The 22,862-nt window shown below is 40.5% G+C and overlaps 2 protein-coding genes and 2 non-coding genes across 9 annotated transcripts; 3 read left to right on the top strand and 1 right to left on the bottom strand.

Moving 5' to 3' along the window:
• Nucleotides 1-1,968: 1,968 nt before the first annotated feature.
• Nucleotides 1,969-16,012, bottom strand: st8sia5 (ST8 alpha-N-acetyl-neuraminide alpha-2,8-sialyltransferase 5). 6 transcript variants are annotated; one of them, XM_034601855.1, is made up of 9 exons: nucleotides 15,232-16,012; nucleotides 10,408-10,515; nucleotides 9,970-10,065; nucleotides 7,800-7,892; nucleotides 6,240-6,326; nucleotides 5,106-5,250; nucleotides 4,836-4,948; nucleotides 4,373-4,465; nucleotides 1,969-4,248 (listed from the first exon to the last, which is right to left on the bottom strand). In XM_034601855.1, exons 1-9 carry the CDS (start codon nucleotides 15,375-15,377, stop codon nucleotides 3,786-3,788), a joined length of 1,344 nt encoding a protein of 447 aa, XP_034457746.1. In that variant the 5' UTR covers nucleotides 15,378-16,012; the 3' UTR covers nucleotides 1,969-3,785. The 6 variants fall into 6 exon arrangements, with proteins under 6 accessions (XP_034457746.1, XP_034457745.1, XP_034457748.1 ...); XM_034601854.1 differs by having other exon boundaries at nucleotides 6,240-6,401; nucleotides 15,232-15,983; XM_034601857.1 differs by lacking the exon at nucleotides 9,970-10,065 and having other exon boundaries at nucleotides 15,232-16,011.
• A 1,793-nt stretch (nucleotides 16,013-17,805) lies between these two features.
• rpl37 (ribosomal protein L37) lies at nucleotides 17,806-21,229 on the top strand. The gene is made up of 4 exons (XM_034601861.1): nucleotides 17,806-17,858; nucleotides 18,865-19,000; nucleotides 19,241-19,325; nucleotides 20,947-21,229. The coding sequence occupies exons 1-4, from the start codon at nucleotides 17,856-17,858 to the stop codon at nucleotides 21,014-21,016; spliced, it is 294 nt and encodes a 97-aa protein (XP_034457752.1). The 5' UTR covers nucleotides 17,806-17,855; the 3' UTR covers nucleotides 21,017-21,229.
• Nucleotides 18,717-18,796, top strand: LOC117772287. Its single transcript, XR_004615737.1, has one exon. It is a non-coding gene; the product is annotated as a small nucleolar RNA SNORD72 (small nucleolar RNA).
• Nucleotides 19,775-19,851, top strand: LOC117772286. Its single transcript, XR_004615736.1, has one exon. It is a non-coding gene; the product is annotated as a small nucleolar RNA SNORD72 (small nucleolar RNA).
• Nucleotides 21,230-22,862: the final 1,633 nt, after the last annotated feature.

Genomic DNA, 22,862 nt, shown 5'->3' with positions numbered 1-22,862 from the left:
ATACCACTATTATATCTGTGCTCCAATTTTTAAGCACAAAGGCATATAAAGGCAAATCTACCTCAAAACCTCACTTGTTTGTATAATCCATAAAACCACAACTTGTTTTTGTACTTACTAAGCATTAAGTAAATAAAATACAACATGTTAATACATTGTTCTAAAAGTTCGAATTTGTGGTAATCACCACGATCGAGGGTTTTCCCTCCATCTCCATTCATACTGTAGATTTTCAAGCCCATTTAAATGTGAGAACCGTCAGTGTGTAAAATTATATTGAATACATTTTCTTCACATCGTTTCTTTTTTAAATTCTTGTGTGAATTCTGTCTTTGGCAAGTCTGTGTTTTCTAGAAAAACCTCTATGCAAATATGCTCTGTACTCCTCTGGCCTTTTCTAGTTCACAGTTGTACACATCTGCACCTGGCTATGAGCCAAACCATCCCATTAGTGTTATTGCTGCTACCTGATAAGACAGACATCAAGGGGGAGGGCAGAGTTTGGTCATATTGATCTTTCAACATCAGATTACCCGACCAAGGGATGACAGCAGAGTCATGTGAAACAGTAAACCGAGGCACGGCTCCTCTAAAATAAAAGGCAAAATGCTGCAGTTTTCTTTTAACCATCACATTCAGAACATCCACGCAACAAGGTTTTGCAGTGGGATCACAGATAGGACTTTCTCACAGCAGACATTTTAGCATGTCACCATGTGACAAGCAGGCAGACAGGAACACCGTCTGCCTGCTTGTCACATGGTCTGCCTGCTTGTCACATGGTCTGCCTGCTTGTCAGAGGAAACAGGAATATTACTCACTGTTAGCAGGAACATAGAAAAACATGGAGGAACTATTTAAAGCAGAAAATCTGATAAAGAACTTGTGAAAAAGAAATTGGAGCTTGTGTGATGAGGGACAGATGAAGCTGAAATGTGTGATTGTAAAAGGAAGACTTATGACATTGAAGGAAGACAGATGGCGGTAACGCACCTTCATGCTGGTTGCCACCTGCCAATAAACCAGCCAAAGAAATACAAATTAAAGAAAGAGGCACAGGTGTAAAGGTCAGGTGACTGGAGATGAGGAACAGGTGAGCAGGTGGAATAATAGACATGAAGAAAGTCCAGGGACATCTAGTGGTTGGATGAAGAATGACAGGTCAGACAGAGAGAACTGTTGACTGTAAATAAAGATGGACGACATGACTGCTCCCCAGAAGTGAAGCCAGAACGTCTCGATGGTGGCTGGCTGCAGTATAGGTCATAAATCCCGCCTCCTCCATGTTAATTGATGGGAGGGAGGGCCAAACTAAAAACTCAAAGTACAAATCAAATGATAGTTGTTCTCAAATGTGGATTCTGTCATTTAAGGTGGTTCTTGCACTGGTTTTTGTTTAAGAGCTCTTTTGTCCGGTAAGTTTGGTTTCAATTAGTTATTTGATGCGTTAAAAACGAGGTGAGACGTCATGGTTGAAAGCTGGGATTGACTCCTGATTGGTCGAGCACTTCGACGGGACCTTGCTTCTGCGACTACATCCCTAGATCGCTGCCAGGCAGACACCCATTTTGTATTGGGTTTCTAGGGTTAATCCGGATAATTGTGGGTGAGTGGAAATGCGTTTTCTATCTTTATATACAGTCTGTGGAGAGAACATGAATAGTGATGGAAACAGCCAGATCTAATCGCTTCATCCTTTTCTGACAGCTGATTTTAATTTTTTTGGGGGGGTGGTTACACATCATCGCAGACTAGCATCACTGCAACTGTCAAGAGAAGCAGATGTGGAATGCTCCAGCTTTCTAAGAGAAACAATTGTTGTTTATTGAAAGTATGAATATGCCTGTTCTCTTCTCTTCTATTCTATTATTATTAATATAAGATCCGATGCTAGTATGTGCGTATGTATGTAAGTATAGTGCTGGAGACTCTATGCCCACTCATACACAATAATAACGAGCATACATGTGAGAAAATCCAAACAAGTTTATTTACAAACACTATACCAGTATAAAGAAATATCCAGAGTCAGTTAAGAAGCACTGTGTTATATATATTACCTTCATTCTGCACACACACCAGGGTTCCTTTCTTTTACTGATCTTGATTCACTTGTGTCTGCACAACAATTTGTGGTCAATCCAAAATATTTTTGGTGTTCATATTTGCTAAACTCGTATCACTTGAGTTAATGTAAATAAATGGAACGACATGTCTCAATATTGTTAGCAATATTTTCAAATACAAATGGTTGATATTTGACAAGTGCTCAGCCAAGCATGAACATATGAACCAAAAAAATTGATTCACAGTCTCTAAAAAACTTGTGATGTGTACAACAAGATAAACAGTGAAAACCCACGATGCGTTCACGTGCGCAAGTTAAATGCACAATGCCTTCTTGAGTGCAAATAGACCACAGTTCAAAGGGGAAATAACTTAACACAGTATACATAAAAGTGTTGTACCGCTTCACAAAAGGGCGACAACCGTCTTCATTCTTGCATCTTTAATCAGTAGGAACCGCATCCACTATTATACAATTCACTTCAACAAAACCGTTTGTGTTTCCGTGACAAAGTTCATGTACATATCTCCAAGCACTGTGAGATTCAGTAGAGGCTTAAGTGTAAACATATTTTAGTGATCATTGAAGCAGGCACACACAAAGCCAAGTACAGAGTAAAGTCATGCAGAGCATTACATGATTATGAACGGTGTTCAGACTTCACTAATTCCAATAGAATATAAGTTGCACATGAGCGTCTACACCTCAAAGAGTCTTAAAACGTCTTTTTCATTCAAGAGACCAGCTACGCTTTAGGTGGATGTTGATGCATTTGAAGACAAGCGAAACGCATGGGTGCACTGCATATCAAAGAGAAGGGTTTAATATCTCCTAAGGCAGCATGGCTTAAGACAAGGATGACGGCGAGAGGCTGGGTCACTCAACAGTGCTCTGTTGCTCTACAAATCGGATGAAGTCAAACGTTTCGCTGCACTAGGTGTCGCTGCAAAATATTTATCTGGCTTCTGTCCAAAATCATGACGAAGCCAAAAGGAAAAAGGAAGAAAAAACATTGCTTCTTCTCATGTGCCACATTTTTCAAACCGGAAACATCCGAGGAAATTTTAAAGGGGAGGCCACAGAAAACAGGCCAATTTAACAATGTTTTAAAATATTCACCAAATGGATCTGGTGAATAGGAAATTGATTTAAAAAGGAGACAGTTGGATGTTACAATTTTATTATTTTCGCTTTAAATGTTAGCTTGATATCAAGGTTCAGGCTTTGTTTTACACAAACATTAAAAGCTGCCACACCCACAGAGTGTCCGAGATAAAGAGAGGAGAAGAGGAAATAGAAGAAGAAGAAGAGAGGGGGCAATGAGGCAGCACAAAGACACCCAGGCTGCCCCATTTCAGCATAAATATTCTGTGCAACGTTGAGTAGAAAAACAATACCTCTGTACAGCAGAGCCACTAGAAAACTTCACAAAACAACATCACTAAGAAGACCACTTTTCACATTAAAAACAAGCATCCTATGGTCCGACAGTCAAAGAGAGCCAGAGTGATTTGATTGGCTAAATAAACGACCTCAGGTATGCATCTAAAAGAGAAGTATGTCGGTAGGTGAAGCAAGCAACCTTCAATGTGTGGTTGACTCTCTTTTTAAACACGGAGGAAATAGTGAACTGACTCATTCACTGACATAAAACATGACATGTAAAATAAAAAAGATATCAACGGTGCTTTCAACATTAAAGCAGAGGAGTGAGGGATCACGTGCACTGCCCCGTGTGCACGTGGATGATCCCGCGAGTATGCATGTGAATGAAGTTGAAGATTTCGTGAGGCATGGCGTGGAAACCCGGCCGTGGCTTGACGTTGTCGTAGTAATGGTGGGTGATGAAGATGCCGGAGGGGTTCATGGGGAACGCCCAGAAGCCGTAGAGGTGAACCTCCTCGCACATCTCCAAGGCGGCGGTCACGAGCATCAGGCCGCTGCTGAGCCTCTTGGCCCGGACGCCCTGCACCGCCCAGAAGCGCTGCACGTTGAGCAGGTACTGCGGGTGGAAGAAAAACACGCCTCGCTGCGAGTCGAAGTCGTCCAGCATGTATTTGACCCTGAAAGATACGTCTGTGTTGCGGGTGTTGTAGAAGGCTGGAAGCACCACCGAGGAGTTCTCGTAGTTCTGGAGGACTTCGTAAAACGGACGCCGCCATTTCTCCAGCTTCTGAAATCTGCAGAGAAGGCGACATGTGAGATGACCGAAACCAAAGGAGAAGAAGACTGCACAAAGACACACACACACACACAGAGTGGGAGAGAGATCTGATTCCTCACTCTGACTCATATCTACAGTACCTCTCAGTAATAATGCTCGGATTTATTGTCACCAGATCTGTTTTAGTGCCAACATCCGCTGAGTACTTCTCAATAATGGGCGGGATGTTGCACCTGGAGAAAAAGAAAACAGAAGTGCACTGATAAACGAGTTCTTGATTCATTTAAAACTAAGCAAATATATACAGAGTTGCACAATTAAATTCAAAATAGATGTGATCAGGATTATTACTTTTTAATCTGTTATAAATGTTGCAGTTACAATGTGAAACAACAGGTATATTTTGTCAAGTATTAGAGAAACATTTTAATTTACAATCACAATCACATTGCTATTAATGAGCAAAAATAAATGTGTTTGTCATAATGCAGCTCTCACATAAATACTGATTGCTTATTCTTTTTGGGGTTATCAGAAGCTGCTGTTAAATGACACTGTTTAATTCAAACTATTGTCCTAGTTGAAGGATTATATGCTGCGTACCTAAATACAAAATCTGCTGAATCGATTTCCTTTCCACACTTGCTGTTCTTGATGATGCCGCCATTTCCAATGACAGCACATTTCTTGTACTGCGATTTGGAATACGGCATATCCTGCATGAAGCAGACAGGTTTTATTAATGTCAGACAAGAGGGCACTTCAAAATCAAACAGATTGTAGCACCAGGTAGCACGGTGTAATTTAAACGATAGGTAATATACACGTAAACCGCTCATATGGGATTATATATCACGCAGGTTATGAACTCACATCTGGGAACATCTTAAAGACCTCTGTGGTGATGGGGAGGATACCACTGGTGTCCACCTCGTACCTCAGCTTGGTGCCTGCAGGTGTGTTCCTCTTGGTGGTGAACAGGAAGGAAGGAGCATTACAGCAGCGAGACAGAGACATCCTTCAGGGAGACACCAGAGGAAAGTCAGAGTTAGTTTCATCTCCGTCGACTGAGGGCAGCATCACGATATCAGCTTTACCTCCTCATTAGGATCATACAGACCCCAACACTCTGTGCAATTTTGTAATTATATATATATTAATATTATAAATTAAATAAATAACAACTCATCAAATTATTGAGATGGTAAAGCTCATATTTGTCTCAGATTGGGTTTCCACATTTAAATGAGGGCAATAAAAAAATCATGCAGCAATCAACAGAAAGCATTATTAAACCAAATGAGAGATTATTTCTACATATATTCACTTTGTTTGCTGAAAAGTCATTTACAGGCAAAACATGTGCAGAATTCTGTCCCACATAGAGACTTCAATTATGTTTGGGATTAATTAAGGCCCAGTTAAATCCTTCTTATAAAACTGCAACAGCATCAAATCCAAACAGACTGATTTGGGATTTGCGACGTGTAATGCGCCATAATAATTACTTTAGAAACCAATCACACATAGACAAAATAAGAAAATCATTTATATTTAACCATGTTTTATTACTAGAGACTTTGAACATCAGTAATCTCATTAGTTCAAAATCATATTTATTAACAATTTGCTTTTAATAAACCAGTAAATTTGAAACGACTGTAAATAGAAATGATTTTGAACCCAAACACACAACAGAAAAAGCAAAGACATGTGTGCAGTATACAAACTGAGGTATTTTAATAATATGAATAAACTTTACAATAATTAAGACAACAAATAAAATAAAAAGAGAAATAAAATGAACAAACCAAAAATTAAATCAGAAAAGGCTTTTCCCAGTATGAATAAAGTAATAAAAAAAAAAAGCAAATACTTAAGATTAAAAATGAAACAGGCAGCTTTCTTTAGAAGCGTGTTTTTGTAATGACGTCGTGTATGAGATTGAATGAATGAGACACTCAGATACAGGCTTTATTTCTGTGGCCGACACTGTGTGATTCTTACTTGAAGTTGCTGGCCTCCTCCTTGTTCTGCTCCCACTTACACACCTGCAGGTTCCGCCACCTCTCAAACAGGTCTGAGGTTTTCACCCTGGCAGACAGGCAGAGAGACTTGTGGAATGAGGAAGGATACCCATGGCCATGAATTTTCCGTTTAACCATGTCTCTACAGGGGTAGTAAATTGAAGAAGCATCAAGGAAACAACACGGGAAGACAAACAAGGGGACAGAGCATTTGTCGGGATGACTGTGGGCATGGGGGCACCACTGGATCTAGACTCATTAGCACAAAGGTAGTGGCTCCATCGTCGTCCGCGAATAGCTTGTCCTTGAGATGCCATTCCTTTTGAGATGACTGGGAGATGGGATTTGCTCTGAGCAGCTGAGTGGCACCATTAGTTCGGTCGCTCTGGCAGAGTGACAGCGGCTGTTCTCTGCCACGGCCAGTGTGGCTCACAGCCGTTCATCAGGCGCCCAGAATGTGTCTGATAATAAACTTTGACTGCCTGAGGGACATGGGTAAAAGGTCACTGGACAATGTTCATATTCATACCAGAGGAAATATGCTGCTCAGACGGCCGTGAGCATGACTGGCTGTTTGAGGAGTGCAATGAATCGGGCCATTAATCTACTGCATGATGTAGAAATGTTATTTGTAGTGTGCTGCAGTTAAAGTTTCCAGTGTGTGGGCCTGTAACTTGTTGTTTGCTGTTTATTACCTCCGCCATGGAGGTTTTGTTTTCAACTGCGTTTGTTTGTTTGTCAGCAGGATTACACTCATGGAGGGGTGGGGGATATCTAACTTGGTGAGATAGGGTGTTAGCCTTGGTGGAGATATTTGCTCTCTACTGGACGAAACCCATTGAATTTTGGTGCGTACTCCAATCAGTTGCACATTCAGGAATTGTTTTTCACTTTATTTGACAGTTTTAGTTTTCCAAGGAAATAATTGGTGGATCTTAATGGCAAAAATAAGGCACTTTTGGGGAAGTGATATCAATTAGTGTGGCTGGATTGAATTTAAGGGGACAATTGGGCCTTGGTAAAGGTATACGCTGTACTGAGTGCTATTAATTAGATATATATAATCTCTGCCACTTTATCACTTAATAATTATTTTGAAAAAGGAGTAGAATTAAATAACTACTAGCTCACATTAAAAATTCTGATGAATCGCAGCCCACTTTAACTTAATAACTCTTGATATTTTCAACGGGCTTTAATGAAACATTACCAATCAATGTCTGGTAACAATAAATTTTACTGACAAATTCTAAAAAGGGATAAAAAAAGAATAGTGAGAGTGGGGAATTTTAAAGGTAATTTAAAGGTACCATAGACTTTTATTTAAATTTAGGATTTATTACATAATCAATATTTGCTTCATGAAATATATTTGATATTTATTTCATTTGGGAAATGAGGTTTATTCATATATCATATAAACTGCGGAGAATTTGCTCTTTACCTACCTGATGGGATCGCCTCCGAAAAAAATAAACATTCATTCTAAATGAATAAAAAAGGTTTTCCACCATTCTCTATATCGCAGGTGCACACTCACATTGTCAGGACTTTGACATCCATAATCTCCTGCCTGAGCTCCCTGCATGCAGTGGAGTTGTAATCAAAGGGGCCATCATAGTTATCCAGATACCTGGCGGGATAGACACAGTCATCGTCTGCCTAAACTTCTCCTCAGACACAAGAGAATCAACAAAATTAACAACAAGCCACAGAGATAAGATGCAATATATAAAAAATAGTGTGCTTAAAGTACATAATGAAGCAAAACATTATTTATGTTTAATAAAAAATATCTATAGAGTGACTTAATGAAATAGTAGAATATCAGAGTAGCACTGTGGGATGACAAATGACAGAAGTGATGCAACGGATGCAACAGGAGAGAAGGAAACGGTTTAGTTGACACTTGCACCAGATTCTTTTACATCTTAGTCTAAACCAATGTTAAACTGGGTGAAGAGAAACAATACCTCTCATATTTTACCTTTTCTTAAAGGTTATGATGAGAACTTACATGATTTAACACCATTAGTCCATGATTCATATGTGATGTGTATTAATTTAAAAGACAAGCTTGTTAAAATGGCGGATTAGATGTGTAGTATCTGGTGGATATGAGTATGAGAGGGTCCGTGATTTATTGTCAGGCAGAATATTATAATGAATATTTTAAATGTACAAATTTGTACAGCTAATTGCACAAAGGTATTATTGTATATACATTGTGCTGTAGAGTGACTCAATGGCTGATTACCTGATATTTTGATATGTTAACATGTACACAGATGGCCATGCAAACAGGTAATCAGAGAAGAGGCAAGACCTTTGGAATTTTATATTTTCAACTAAAGTTGAAGTGGTTGGGACGAAGTTTGAAAGAAGAGAGGAAGGAATTTCATTTGATGCGTCAAAGGTGTCGTCCGTGGGAAGGAGTTTCTGATAAGGCTGGGAAATTTGTGTTGATCCAGTTTCAATTCAAAATGTGTTGCTTAATGAATGATACCAACTAAAAGGTTATTTGATTTTGTCCGTGTTCATTTTATGTAAAAGACTATCAAAAGAAAAAGTAGAACATAAACATTTGAGAAAAATGGGAATTAATGCCAAAATGGCAGCAGCTGCGGGGTGAACTTGTCAGAACAAATGTTGGTATTTGTCAGAGAGATTAAATGCAGTGTGTAGTTTTCAAAGATGAATAAAATTGAAACATATTACCTGTGGCTGTGGAGGTAAATGAGGCGAGTTTGAAAAGAAATAATGATGATAAAAGAACGAGCAATACAATGGAGGGATGCAATAAAAGGAAGAAGTTGCTGGGATGAAATTGTAGAAATAAAGAGCGATGAAACTGGTTGTCTACATCCACCTGATGATGCAGGATATTTCTGAGGTTTTACTGAGAGGAGCATCTGTCCTACATAATTATATGTGACACTTTGAATGAGGACTATTCATGCTTGTTTTAGCTAAGATGACGAAACCTTTGCAAGTGTTCTGTGTTTGGTTCAGTAAGAGATGAATTTCATCTCTAATGGCAGCCAGGGTGAACCATTTAATGCTGGTTCAAAACCAATCTGGGATGAGAAAGAACTAAACCTGCATCTTTTTCATTTTTTTTGCCATAGGGACATCCTCAATGAGGATTTGGAACTTTGGGGGGGAGGGAGGGGGGTTAAATCTGGCACCTTCCTGTCTTCTTGTAACAAGGAAAGTCAAGTGGAAAAAAGGGGGTAGATCCAGGTCACAGGGAGAGACAATGCAGATGTGAGAAGGGGAGAAAAAGGGGGGAGCAGAGAGTAGTGTCCACACTATGTACATGGCATACACACAGAGCTGTGCAGAACACATGAAACACAGGTTGAGGAGGACAAGGCATTTGGAAATGGGTGCTGGATGGGACACAGAGGTAACGAGGAGAAGCCAGTGCAGCGACAGACCGTGGTTCAACCAGCTTCTGGCAGGGGGGGGGGGGGGGGGGGGGGGGGGGGGGGGGGGGGGGGGGGGGGAGAGTGGGTGGGTGGTGAGGTTTGGGGAACTGGGGTTTCGAGGTGAACGGGATCAGACAACATGCAAGAGCAAATCTGAAGTGCAACCACCACTGACAAAATATGAGAGTTTATACCTTTCAGACTAATGAAAAAGAAAGAGGCATTCTTGGGTTTCTGTGAGAAAAAAGACTACAAAAGAAAGCCTTCAAACTGGCCTACCTGTGAGAGCGTTTTTTTTTCTTCTTATTACCGCCTACGCAGGGTACGACTACTACGGAGATCTTTGAATCTGGCTGAATATTCTGACGGAAACATCTGTCAACATGCAGACAGGTTAAGTTAGAATTAATTGGGTAATGTAGCCCTGCTCACTTCCTAAACCTGCAGAATTCAAAATAAGTCAAGTAATGAAGAGAAAGAGTTGTGTTGGCCTAGATGTGTTGGACCAAATGTGTTGCAGTGTGTGTCTTACAGCATCTACACAGGAAAATGATGGGCATTAAACAGCGGCCCAGTCCACACATGCAGGACTGGGCCGTCACTGTGATGGATCTAAAACTTGTGTTCTCCTTTTCCTCTATCTGTCTGTCTGTCTGTCTGCTTCTCACACTCCCTGCTCTCAGATGTGTTGTGTAGTCAGTCACGCTGGAAAGGTACCTTTTCCTTCCATTTCTGGCCGGCTTCAGCGGTCCGTCATCCGAGAAATTGACGGGACCGGTCCAATTTCCTGTCTCGTCCCCTTTGAGTCGGCTAAACTGTTGCGCACTAGTAAGAAAATGAGTCAGTTTATTTGGGATTTATTGTCCTTTTTGTGCAAATGTCAAACACATACAACCAAGCCCATGTGTTCACTCACAGAACTCGCAGCTCAAACACACGCACACACACATATACACACACACACACACACACATATATATACATTAAGGGGGACCAACTTTTTGGGCTTAAGAGAAACAGTCATAATGTGACATCAACATGCTTAGAATGGATTTAGGATGACACTGGGGTTTGAATTGTTGAATTTATGATCTGCTGGGCTGTCGCCATCGTCCTGTGTGTTATTCAAACAATCGCACTCGGCAGTATTGAGCTCCAGGAGTGTTACACTTGTACTTGAATCTATTATCGTCACTGCGATTTAATGGGCGGAACAATAATCACTGCCAATGTTTTTGCAAATGTCAAATTGCTTCTGAAGAGATGCCAATGGATTCGCCAAGCGTAGATGCTATAAAGTGGTCAATTTAGACCATCACTTCAGCCAAATATAACCGATTAGAGGCTTTTACACCGAAAGATCCTTTTATTTATCGTGTTAAGTGCTATTCAGACTGCGAAAACAGTTGTTATATGTCGTCCTTGGCTCTTTGTCGAATCAGGTGATGGGATATCTCAACTTGGACCTGGACACCACAGGCCCGGTTACACATACGTGAACATATCAGTGGCGAACCTTTCGTTCAACTTTGCTGAACTCTGGGCCACGATATTCGCTTCGCATTCGAGTATGTGTGACCGTGCCATAACACAAAAAAACATTGGGCCAATCTCCAAAGAAAAAAAATGCTATGGTTGTATTAATGGGAAGAGGATCCACTGGAGCTTGACCTATATTATAATATGGCTAAAGTCAGGATATCTTTGACAGAGGAGATCATTTGGTGCAGGTTCTTCATAAACTCACAGTAAAGAAAGTAATTCCAGAGAGATGAGGGGCCCCAGTTTATGTTCACATCCTGTTTTCAAGTCCTTATTGATGTTTAGTCTCCTCGGGGGGGGGGAACAACAGATAGGCGACACAATAAAAAGCAATAAGACATGTTTATTTTTGAGCGGCTGGTAATATTCTACAGTTTTGTTACTGTCAACAAATCCTAATAAAGCACCAAAATCAACAATGCGGAACTCGGCCACTGAAAAAACAGGCGACAAACACAGTTTCTTTTTTTTAAGGCTCAGTCATTTCCCAAAGCAGCTGAGCTCTGCAAGTTGTTACAAACATTACTCAAATTGTCTATTTGCTGGGGACTATATTCTGCTGCTGACTAAGCTTTTATTTACAGAATTGAGACAGTGTATGTTAGGTTGGACTCAAAATAGGGTTAATGTGACGGTGTAATAATATATAGAAGGGTATAAATGTATCATTGGTCAGTCTTTTTCATTGGATTTGTAATAAGAATAAGAAAAATATATTACACAACCCGACAACTCTTCCTATTATGTGACTGATTACTATGCAGCTATTCATGTGTGAGTCATATTTGTGAGTACTCTGTAGGCGTCGTGCTAAATTTAGCAGAGCGATCGAACCCAAAGAGCCTTTCCGGGTGCATAATGTGGTCGAGCATTCATCACCGAGAGCATGTCTACACTGATCTGCAGGCAGACTTGGCTTCTCTGGAGCCGCTCCGTCTTCTCTGTAACAAGCGGCTGCAGAACCAAACAGAACAGGACAGAACAGCTCATGCTGAGTGACATCTGTCTATTGCTTTAGGCTATGGGCCTGAAATAGGACAGAAAAGAGAATCACAGTAACATAATGTGGTCACAATAGATAATCATCAACAAATTGCTGATTAATAGCATCAAGATTGTTAAGTACTGATATTTTCCAATAATGTGGCCTCCAATAAAAGTGTAATCAATCTCATGTTACTGCATCTGATCTTGCAAACAAGCATCGAGAGCCCATTTATCTCCCATTGACTCGATTACGAGGTCAGTAATCTAAGCATTAGATTGGACGAAAAACAGACACAAAGTTGCTCCGAAGCACTAACGATCTTTGATTCTACCCTAGAGCGCTGTTAATGGGACTTGAAAGCAGTCAGGACTTTTGTAATATTGGATTCTGTGGCTCTGGTTTTTTTAAGGATAGGCCAGGCCCATTGATCCAGATGACCACTTAGTACTTATTGTATGTCCAGAAGTATTTCCTGTTACTATCAAGGACTTCCTGTCCTTATCAAAACAGGAAATTAACAGACGTTATCTCCTCACCGACTCTATCTTGTTTCCGCTTTGCATTAACCTTCAGCAGGGAATCCCTTTGGTAAATGGTGCAGTCCCTTATAAATTATGAAATATGCACTTTTATGGACTAAAATCTATATATTTGTATACAGCTCTGTCAACAGCATGTTGGAGAAAAACACTGAGCTGCTCAGGAGATACAGTCCACTCACATAAGGCACCAAGAAATTTTGTCTCTCAAGAGTCTGGTGTATAAATTTGTTGATTGGTAGAGATGCCAAGATTTTTTCATTTTTGATTTAGGACGAGGACGTTTGTTATTTTTGAGGTTTTATAGCTTTACACAATAAATCATAACGATAATGAATTGATAATGAATCATCCACCTGCACTTAATTGCAAAGCCGCTACTTTCTGGATGATTGCTCCAACCCTGAGGCCCTTGGCATTCCTCCTTCTATTTTTAGATCTCACACTCTTCAAGCCATTACAGCTGAAAGTTAATATGTCTGCCAGCAAAGAAGAAGTGTGTCACTCATTGTTATCCTTTAATAAGCTCCCTGCTTGTTCCTGCAGGTGCAATCTTACAATCCGACAGAACTTCACCCTGATGTCAGCAAAGAGGGGCAGGGGAACTGATTTGTGACACTCAACGGCCAGATTCACGGTCAAATCTATCAAGTACAACGGGACCCTCATGCATTTAGAGGAGGGACCTTTGCCATCTCCTGCTCATCTGGGATGAATGGATGAGATTTATGATAACATAAGTCCGAAATATGACTCCCTGAGCTTTCTCTCACTTAAAGCACCCAAATGTCTCCTCAGCTGCAAGTCCAGCCAAGATGTCTCTCTTAATTCAAGTTAAGATATATGTCTTTTATTTGCCTGTGTTGCCAAGAAACAGGAGCGCATGCCCCTGCCAACATGGTCCCAGGCCTGAGGAAGAATCAGGGTGCGGCTGAACCCATGTGGCATCGACTTCTGATTGTTTATGCTTGGAGAGATGTCGTAAGATGACGTCGCTTCTCCCTCTCACTCTGCTTCACACACAGACACACACACACACACACACACACACACACACACACACACACACACACACACACACACACACACACACACAAACAAAAGCATGAAAGCACACTCAGTTCATCACCCCCTCTTCTCTCTCTCTCTCTCCCCCACTTGCACTGGGGTGTGTGTGCAGACAGACTGTAGCAAAATGGCTGCCGCTGAGCCCTCTGGTTTTTGTCGCGTGGCTTGTTCCCCCCAATCGCTCCTAGGCCGAGCACCAGGAGCGAGTAAGAGCACAGAGCATATAGGTGTGTGTGCCTGTGTGTATGCCTGTGTGTGTGCATGTGTGTGTGCATGTGTGTGTGCATGTGTGTCAGGTGTGGATTCATGCATCTCACCGCAGAGGTCAGGATGCCATGAATCCACATTGAGTATCCAGACCAGCCCAGCAGGGTGGGAGAAAGGGGGAGGGCTTTTTCGCTGTGGGGGAGCTGTTCAGATTGCAGCACATGTATGTTTGCTTTGGAGGAAGCATATATGTGCTGAGTGTCAAATATCTGGACGTGGGAGGGGGGTGAAGTTTTTCTAATTGTTTCTTTCGTTTGAGGTGAGATTTAGGTGTGTTCTTCATAAACCACCTAAAGATCAGACATCCCGGCTTCTCAGCATCTGCTCGTCTCACACTGAAATTTTCTCCGAATGTAAAAAAGAAAAGAAAAAATGACATGGGCCTGCAATTTTAAACTGGTTCAAATGAGTGGAAGCTATCAAGCAGGATTCAGCTCGAGAGCCATGCATCCGGGAGTTAAATACTACTACTGTTGCAGAGCTGTTATAAAACTTGGCTCTGCAGTGGCTGTGTGTGCAGCAGCCTGGTAGGGAACAAATTATTTATTTATCAGGGGATGTTGGGGGGGCAATAAGAAATCCACATCATCTTAACCATATCTGTCATCATCATCAGTTCCAGTAGCTTTCAGTTGCAGTATGATTTTCTGATGCTCTGTCAGATGTAGGCTACTACCAGTCAAGAAAGGCTGAAACGGAAAAATATAAAATAAAAATCTTTGAGGGAAAAGAAAGGGGGGAAACCATTACCATACACGAGCTGGAGCACTGTGTATGGTATGAATGTGATGCCTTGCTTTCAGAAAATATCAAAAAAAGAAATCCGATGGAAACTGTTTCTACTGGGAAAGAAAGATGGATGGTTAATTGCTTTTGTTCTTTTCAGCCATAAGAGCTTGTCTGCCCCCCCCATGCGTCCCCACATGTAGACTGAACACCATCAGCTTATCAATCACTGGCCTATTGTTCGAACAACATTCGGTTAATCATTGGGATCAATGGAAGCTATGAAAACATGCTTTTTCAAATCTGGTTATTATCATTACAGCGTGGATAACTCTGAACAGCAAGGCCCGCATGCATGCGCTCTAATTGCCTGTGTTTAGTCAATGGCGGCTGCACAGAAACAACACTTACTTCTTGACGTAGTTCTTCCCGTAGAGAATCTGCTGCAGTAACGTGACGAGGCCGAAGGCGCAAATGAATATGAAACAAAGGGAGCGATTGCCGAGTATGTCTTTACCCGACGAGGGGTCGGCGTATCCCATCCTGCGGCGCAGCATCCAGGGCTGAAGGTGGGGACACCCGCTAAGGTGTCGCTCTCCGCTGCATTCACGGCCGGGGTCGCAGGTGCCTTGTGCCCGCTGCACCGGGCATCGTCCCTCACCTCCTCACTGGGCTTCAGCTCACTGCCCCTCACGCCATCACATCACCGCTGCTGCAGGAGAAGCATCGCAATGTATCAGCAGCCGTCAACGGGCTCTGCATCCAGTCCTGCCTAGAATAAACCCTGGATGTCTGTGTGTGTGTGTGTGTGTGTGTGTGTGTGTGTGTGTGTGTGTGTGTGTGTAATATAGGCTGCTGCAGATGCTGTAAACAGCTGGATGGGAGAAAAAACGTCGAGGAGGTGCAGTCGCAGGCAAACAATCCAGGTTATCCACAACAACACGCTCAGATTGTTATTGTCCAGAATAAATCCTGAATTACTTAATCAGATAAAGAAGGTGCATTCGGTTTTTCTTTCTTTCTCTGTCTTTAAATAACTGGTGCGAGCTGCGAGAGAGAGAGACAACACACGGGTCCCGCATGCTTCATCTCAAATGTGAGCAAAGCTGCGTGACCGAAATCTAAATGGAGGAGGATGCGCCTTTTCTCCGCCTGGCACACGGGGACTCAGTCAGATGCTCCGTTGTAATACAGCCAGAAGACAAGGTCACGCTCTCCTTCACCTGCACACTCACTACATCCGCAGCGCTGAGATTTAAATGAAGCACACAAAAATTGACTTTCACAATAAGATTACATGGTGTAAATTATAAGCCATTCATTGTTTTGTATCACAGAGGTAATACACATCCAACAATTCTCTGCTAAGCAATTTTCTGTCCTATTATTATTTTTAGCATTTTAAGCATTATTTAACAGTGTTCAGCAGTGTGGAGGCCCTGAAGTGCAGACGGCAAATCAAAAAATACACAACAGCAAATCAAAAATAATACATTGTGTTAAATACAACACAATACACACTAAAATCAGCGACAAGCCTCGTCATTAACAGGTACCTAGCTTTTTTGTTAGTAAATGTCGCTGTATTTTTTTGATTTGCCAATGTGTTCTGTGATTTGCTGTTGTGATTTCTTAATTGTTGTTGTGTTTTGTGATTTGCTGTTGTGTTGCTCTTCAGGACCCCTGTATATTACCTTGCCGGAGCTAAACCACTGAAAGGAACCAGTGGATCTTTAAGTGCTGCAGAAAACAGTTTCAGTTTCATTGTCCACGTTGATAGTTTGTGTGATGGCATAGGTGGGTGTGACAGTCTTTAGATTATTCATGTGTTTACTGATGTTGCTCTGTGGGTCGTCTCATTAATGTCACTTTTAATGACACTTCTACACACAGTGTCAATGGTGTTTTATAAAAGATCTGCATGGTGGAATGTAAATGTTTTGTCTTTTCTTTCTTGACCCACCAATAATAATTTGACATTTCTGTCTTGAAACATATATCTAGCCCAACCTGCCGTGGGCCTCTGTGTAAATCTGTTGATCTATTCTTTGGTTGACAAATATTTTAGAAGGGACACACATAGTAATTTAAAACTGAAGCAAGTCAGACGGAAACACTGATAGTTGAATTCCTGCAAAAACCTATTTTTCTAGAATTTTGCCTGCAAGGTGAGAACAGTAGCCTAGACATCTTTCTCTCGGGCCGCAGCCCTCAGGACCTGACTCACTCCCAGACCAGATGGGACATGTAGCTCCATCAGCATGTTCTGGGTCTTTCCTGGGGCACCTCCCAGTTGGATGTACACAGATTATTTGCACACAAAAAAAGGCTTGCAACAAACCTCTCTGACTACTCTCAACAGAAAGGAGCATTGTGAGCTCTTCATCCTTAAAGGGTGAGACCAGGCCTGCAAAGAAAGCTCCTTTGTGATTTGTATCTGCAGTGTTACTTTCTGTCATCATGGTTAATCCAGCCATGGATCAACCATGAATACATTAACCATGAATAGATTAACCATGAATTGAGAGTATATGTGAAGTTATAAATGATCTCCCTCCTCTGTGTGCTCTATGTTTGCCCCAAAAGGCACAAACGTAGTTTCCTGATACAAGCACAGTATCAACAGCAAAACTCTAAATGTTGAAACAGGGGCCGTTTCAATATAGGATATGTCTCTAGTTGATTATCAACTATATTTTCGATCTCACACCAAGCCTTCTAAATAAGCTTCGGTCCGTCAGTTCACATTAAAACTGACACACCAGAATTACATTTTTATATTTTCATATAATGTCTTGTGTTTTATAATACATTAAATTCAATTTTTTATGTTATTTAAATATAAATGGATATTATGCTTTGAGTGGGAACTTTGAAATTCGGTGCGTTGGGTGGGGAAATTGAATTAATAATCTTTTTCCTGTGCAAAACAGTATGGGGCCGCATTTGTGTGTTACACCGGAAGCAGCACGGATGTGATTTCATGCGGCGCCTGCTCCTCTTCCGGTCTCTTTTCCCTCAGCCTTCGGACGAAAATGGTGAGAAGCAACGCTGTCACACAGAAATCTGCAAACATCAGCTCAATGGGCCGTTTAGATGACACCAACTCACGATGTTTCTCCACCGGAGAAACACCGTTTCTGTTCGGATGATCTATTTTAGAGATGAAGCTCCATTTTATTAAGAAAATAAGCCTGTTCATGTCGCTTCCGTCTAGCATCTGTAGGCTCTCGTTAGCATCGAGGCTCAGTTTACAAATTCAGTTTGATTCACCCGGGACACGAGCGGATAACATTTAAATTACCCTCTGATTTTGGTTGTAGGTGCAAATAGTCAAACCTACACCTGTTATTTATCTTGTGAAGTTTAAAGGAGGCTGTGAAACGTCTATCTAGCTAGCTCCTCCATAGCGGTTAGCATAACCAGCTAGTTTCTTCATGTGATATTTTAGGTGAATCTGCACCAAGTAAACAGACCTTTTAAAGTTTGTATGTTTGAAGCCGGTGTTCATGCATTATAAAGTAATTCATTCTGATTGTACAAGTCAACACCTTTCATTGATATAATTGTAAACATTGTTTAAGCAAAACAGACTTAAACAAACTGATAATGTTCAAATATAATGACCAGTGACAAATGATAAACAAATCCATAGCAGCAACATCTACTGAGCGTATTATACAGCAAGTAACCAGGTGAAGAGCTGTACCTGCTCTACTTTGTACATTTAACCATCCACATAACTTTAAATAACTACAGAAGCAGTTGTGTATTGTTTCTTAGTGATTATCGACTAAACACTGAACTGTAGTTGATAGATCTTCTGTGTGGAACATTATTTACTATCACTGAGGCAGTCCCCTACATTCATCAAGTGGTTGTCATTGAGCGTCTGAGTCTTGTCAGTGATGTTCTCAAACACAAATGTCTGAACAAATGATTTTCTGTGATTCATACGTTGTATCTGAGACAAGACCGCCAGAGCTCTGAACTTGTGCTCAAGTCTTTGAGTTGTCGTTGACCTGTGGCGTCTTTCTTATTCAGACGAAGGGGACATCTTCTTTCGGAAAGCGCCGCAACAAGACGCACACCTTGTGCCGTCGCTGTGGTTCCAAGGCCTATCACCTGCAGAAGTCCAGCTGCGGCAAGTGTGGCTACCCCGAGAAGCGCAAGAGAAAGTGTAAGTGTAGCTTTGTGAATGAATGACTTGAAAGAACATGCAGGAGAATTGCCTCAGTGCTTGTTTAGTTTAGCTACGGTTTTATCCTCTAAAGAGGTCTTTTCTCACATGTACTTTATGTACTGTTGACAACAAATTTTGACTTTGTTTGCCCAGTGTCTGTATATCAGTGCATTATCCAGCTCTACATTGGTGTGAATGTCCAGGCTGATTTGATGCATTGAAATATTTGTTTTGTAGACAACTGGAGCGCGAAGGCCAAGAGGAGGAACACCACTGGTACCGGCCGTCTGAGACACATGAAGGTTGTGTACCGCAGGTTCAGGTATGATCCATTTGAAGATGCTGATTTAGATGTGCTGCCACTTAGGTGCTAACTCTGCTATGAAAGAGAGCTTGCCCTCCGTGCCTCAGTGTTATAGGACTCCCATGTATGAAAGGTGACGTGTTACAAATGATTAAATGTATCATGATGCTCATACTTATAATTAAGTATTCTAACACTTTCTTAGTAAGTCATTTTTATTTGGCATCTTGATTTGCAAACACTGGATTTGCTTTTCATTTGTATTGACATATTCCGTGATGGAAATACAAGCAAGATCCATGCATCTTACCTAAAACCACTTCTTTATTTCCCATATAGACATTTTAATAAAAGAAATGCTAGATTGTATAACCACATTTTCCCCATCGTGGCTTTTGTTGAGGTAACATTATGAGAACTCTGCTTACGGGAAACTTGTCTGGAGTCCTGTGGAGACTTGTCAGTGTCGCTTACCAATGATGTTTGAAAAAAATGTCTGAACAAATGAAATCAAATGATATCAGTATTTTCTCTGAGGTAAGCTTCATTCCAAGACTCAATCAGTGACATAGAACTGGACACTGCAGTTGCTTGAATGTGCAGTTTTCAACATGCTTTTTATTCAGTTTGGCAGGAAACATTGTTTTGTGTGTGTTGTGAGAATATAGACAAGCTTTTGTACTTTTGGTGCCTTTCCATTAACAAAGTTTGGCTTCATTACAGTAAATAAGCTCTGACTCTTCATCCAAATAAGTTTGACTGGCAGAGTTTGTTGGTCTTGGATCCACACAAAGTCACAAACTGCCAAGACCAAATGTCTTTTAACTTCATAATATCTAAGTTAAAACTTTGTTCATATTCCAGTTATTTTTCTGAAGTAGGGCTTTGAAAGACTTTAATTATAGTTCATATCACTTCATTATCTTATAGGCAGTCGTACTGTAGTTTTCACCATCAGAGCGTACATACCTTTGTGCTCAGTGAATAATGATAAACCGACTCACTGATTGTGCAGTGAAGTTGGTCTTAATAAGGACTGGAAATCTGTGGATCAAAGATGAAGCCAGGTGATGAATGTTATTTAACATAAAAGTACAGCTCTTTCAGGGCAGATGTTTGAACATGTTCTCTCACTGCTGTCATTTAATCTACCTGTGCCAGTTTCCAAGATTTAAGGATTAAACCTCTTATCCTGCTTTGACAAGTCAAAACGTCAACGCATTTAGATAGCATCTCAATTGAAATGCCAACTTCTGTTTGGGCAATAAACACCAGAATGAGTCGCAGCTTATTTGTGCCAAATTGCCAGAGACTTAACTTGATGTTTATCCTTCTGTCCAAACAAAACTGGGAGAAATAAATATTCAGAATTAATCATCAGATCACAACAGGTGAGGTAACACGAGTTATTTACCCGTTCAGATGGTTAACCAGCCTGTAAACAGGAGACTGGAATCATCAAGTTCATTTGTTTATAAATGTGACTAAAACCTGGAAGTAAATTATCAAGCATTTTTGTGAAATAACAAATACTGTGACTCTGGACTTTTCACCAGAGTCAGACTACTCTTTTATGTATCTACATCAACCGTATATTATTATTCATTCTTTTAAATTTATCTCATTCCTTATTTTCCAGGAATGGTTTCCGGGAAGGCACCACCCCCAAACCCAGACGTGCTGCAGTGGCCGCCTCCAGCTCATCCTAAAAGACACATTTTTGGTTAAATAAATGTGATGTACAACAAGAGTTTTGTTCTTGTCTCTTGATCTTTCACCCTCACTGTCTTATCCAGTGATGAAGGCCAAAGACAGAGGCCATGTTTAGTGTCAATTAAATATATACATGGTTGAGATTTAACTCTCACTTTGTTCACTTGTGCAAATCTCCAAAATGTAAAGGTTTCAATGTTAGAAAAACACAGGTGACTGAAATAAAGTGTTTTCAGAAACATGGGCCTTTTTGTATTAATACTGGACATGTTTGAGTTCACATTTTTCCTATTTAACAAGTCAAATGTTTTGCTTACTGAAAGTAAACAGCTTTTTTTAGTAGTTGTGTGAAACATAAACCTTTTAATCAGTTATGATTCAACTTATATTATTTTAAAATGTATTATATAAACCTCATCAAGAGCAAATCTAAAAAATATCCTTACCAAACCCTCTTTAAGCACATTTGTTGAATATACATGTTTTTTTATCTCTTAAAGGCATTTAGAAAATGTCATTCTGTAATGAGGCCTAATCACTGATGCCACACCATGCATTTCACACAAACATCAATACAAGTGCACTTAATGACCAACGCTAATTGACTTTATCTTATATCTTTTGTTCTGCATATTAAGCAATGACTTACTTTTTTATCTCCCCTGTTAGTGGAGAAATATTTGTAATATAACATCTTTAAAATCCAAATTATTGTGGAGTTCTGAACACAGATTTAGCATCAAACTGCAACTTATCTCTTTCACAGTCTGGAGATAGTTTTAACAACTTTTTGAGACACGTGCCTCCAGGACACTGTCATGTGTATTCCCTGGATTTGAGTCAGATTCATTAGACTTACAACATGTAATACAGATACTCCTACAGGGCTGTGTTCTACCTCACTTAGTAAAAGTGCAGCTTTGATAAATTGAATCTGTAGCTTTAATGGCAGCGCGCAGCTTCCAAACATCCTCAACAACAAAACAAGTCTAAATATTTATCAGGGGCCAAACAATACTGAGATTTCTTAGATGACGAGTGGGGGGAGGTCTGTTTACAAATGACTCGAACTTTAAAATGTTATGGTTGCAGCTGGAAAATGTCAGAGGAGTCGGCCACAGTGAAGAAAAGCAGCAGAGAAGCGCAGTGGAAAAGTTTGGGTGTTGGAATTATATCGAATTACCAATCACCGATTTCCCGGCTAAGTAATTTATTCCTGGTTTTTCGGAATCCAAAATGTTTTCCAGGCAGTTTTCTCCTGTCATATATTCCTTAGTGTCTTCCAGTGAAACTCATCTGTTGGAGGATCTGGTTGGGTCATACATGATTTGCAGCCTCACACTTCAGTGGAGGAGCGCGGCTCCACTCACAGAAAACATTCCTCTTGGTTGTGCTGCAGAGTTTCTCCCCCTGCGCGGCCAAAATACTCTGTGGATCTGATTATACAGCTTTACGATGTGGTTCCAGCTGTAATGCAGCTTATCTGTTTATTTTCTACAGTGTTGATTGAGTTTTCAAAATAAAGTGATGACTGGATTTGGCTTTTTAAGATAAATATTTTTGATTCCAGATTCCACATAGAGTAACACATTTTTAGATTTTACATTGTGAATATTGAGGCTTAATTTTAAAGGGAAAATAATGATAAAGGAATCATCTTTTACCTTGTTTCCTGCTGTGACCAACATAACTAAATAAATGTTGAAGAAACTTGTTATAGTGATAAAAATGTACAAATATTGGCAAGAGAATTGTGATTTCTTAAGCAAAAACTTAAAATGTATGGAGAGAAAATAGATAAAAAAAATAGGCGCAAAGGTGTTTTACATGATTTACAAGTGA

The sequence above is a fragment of the Hippoglossus hippoglossus genome, chromosome 12 (assembly GCF_009819705.1).
Source record: "Hippoglossus hippoglossus isolate fHipHip1 chromosome 12, fHipHip1.pri, whole genome shotgun sequence".
Taxonomy (NCBI): domain Eukaryota; kingdom Metazoa; phylum Chordata; class Actinopteri; order Pleuronectiformes; family Pleuronectidae; genus Hippoglossus; species Hippoglossus hippoglossus.
This window is presented reverse-complemented; position numbering and strand designations above follow the sequence as displayed.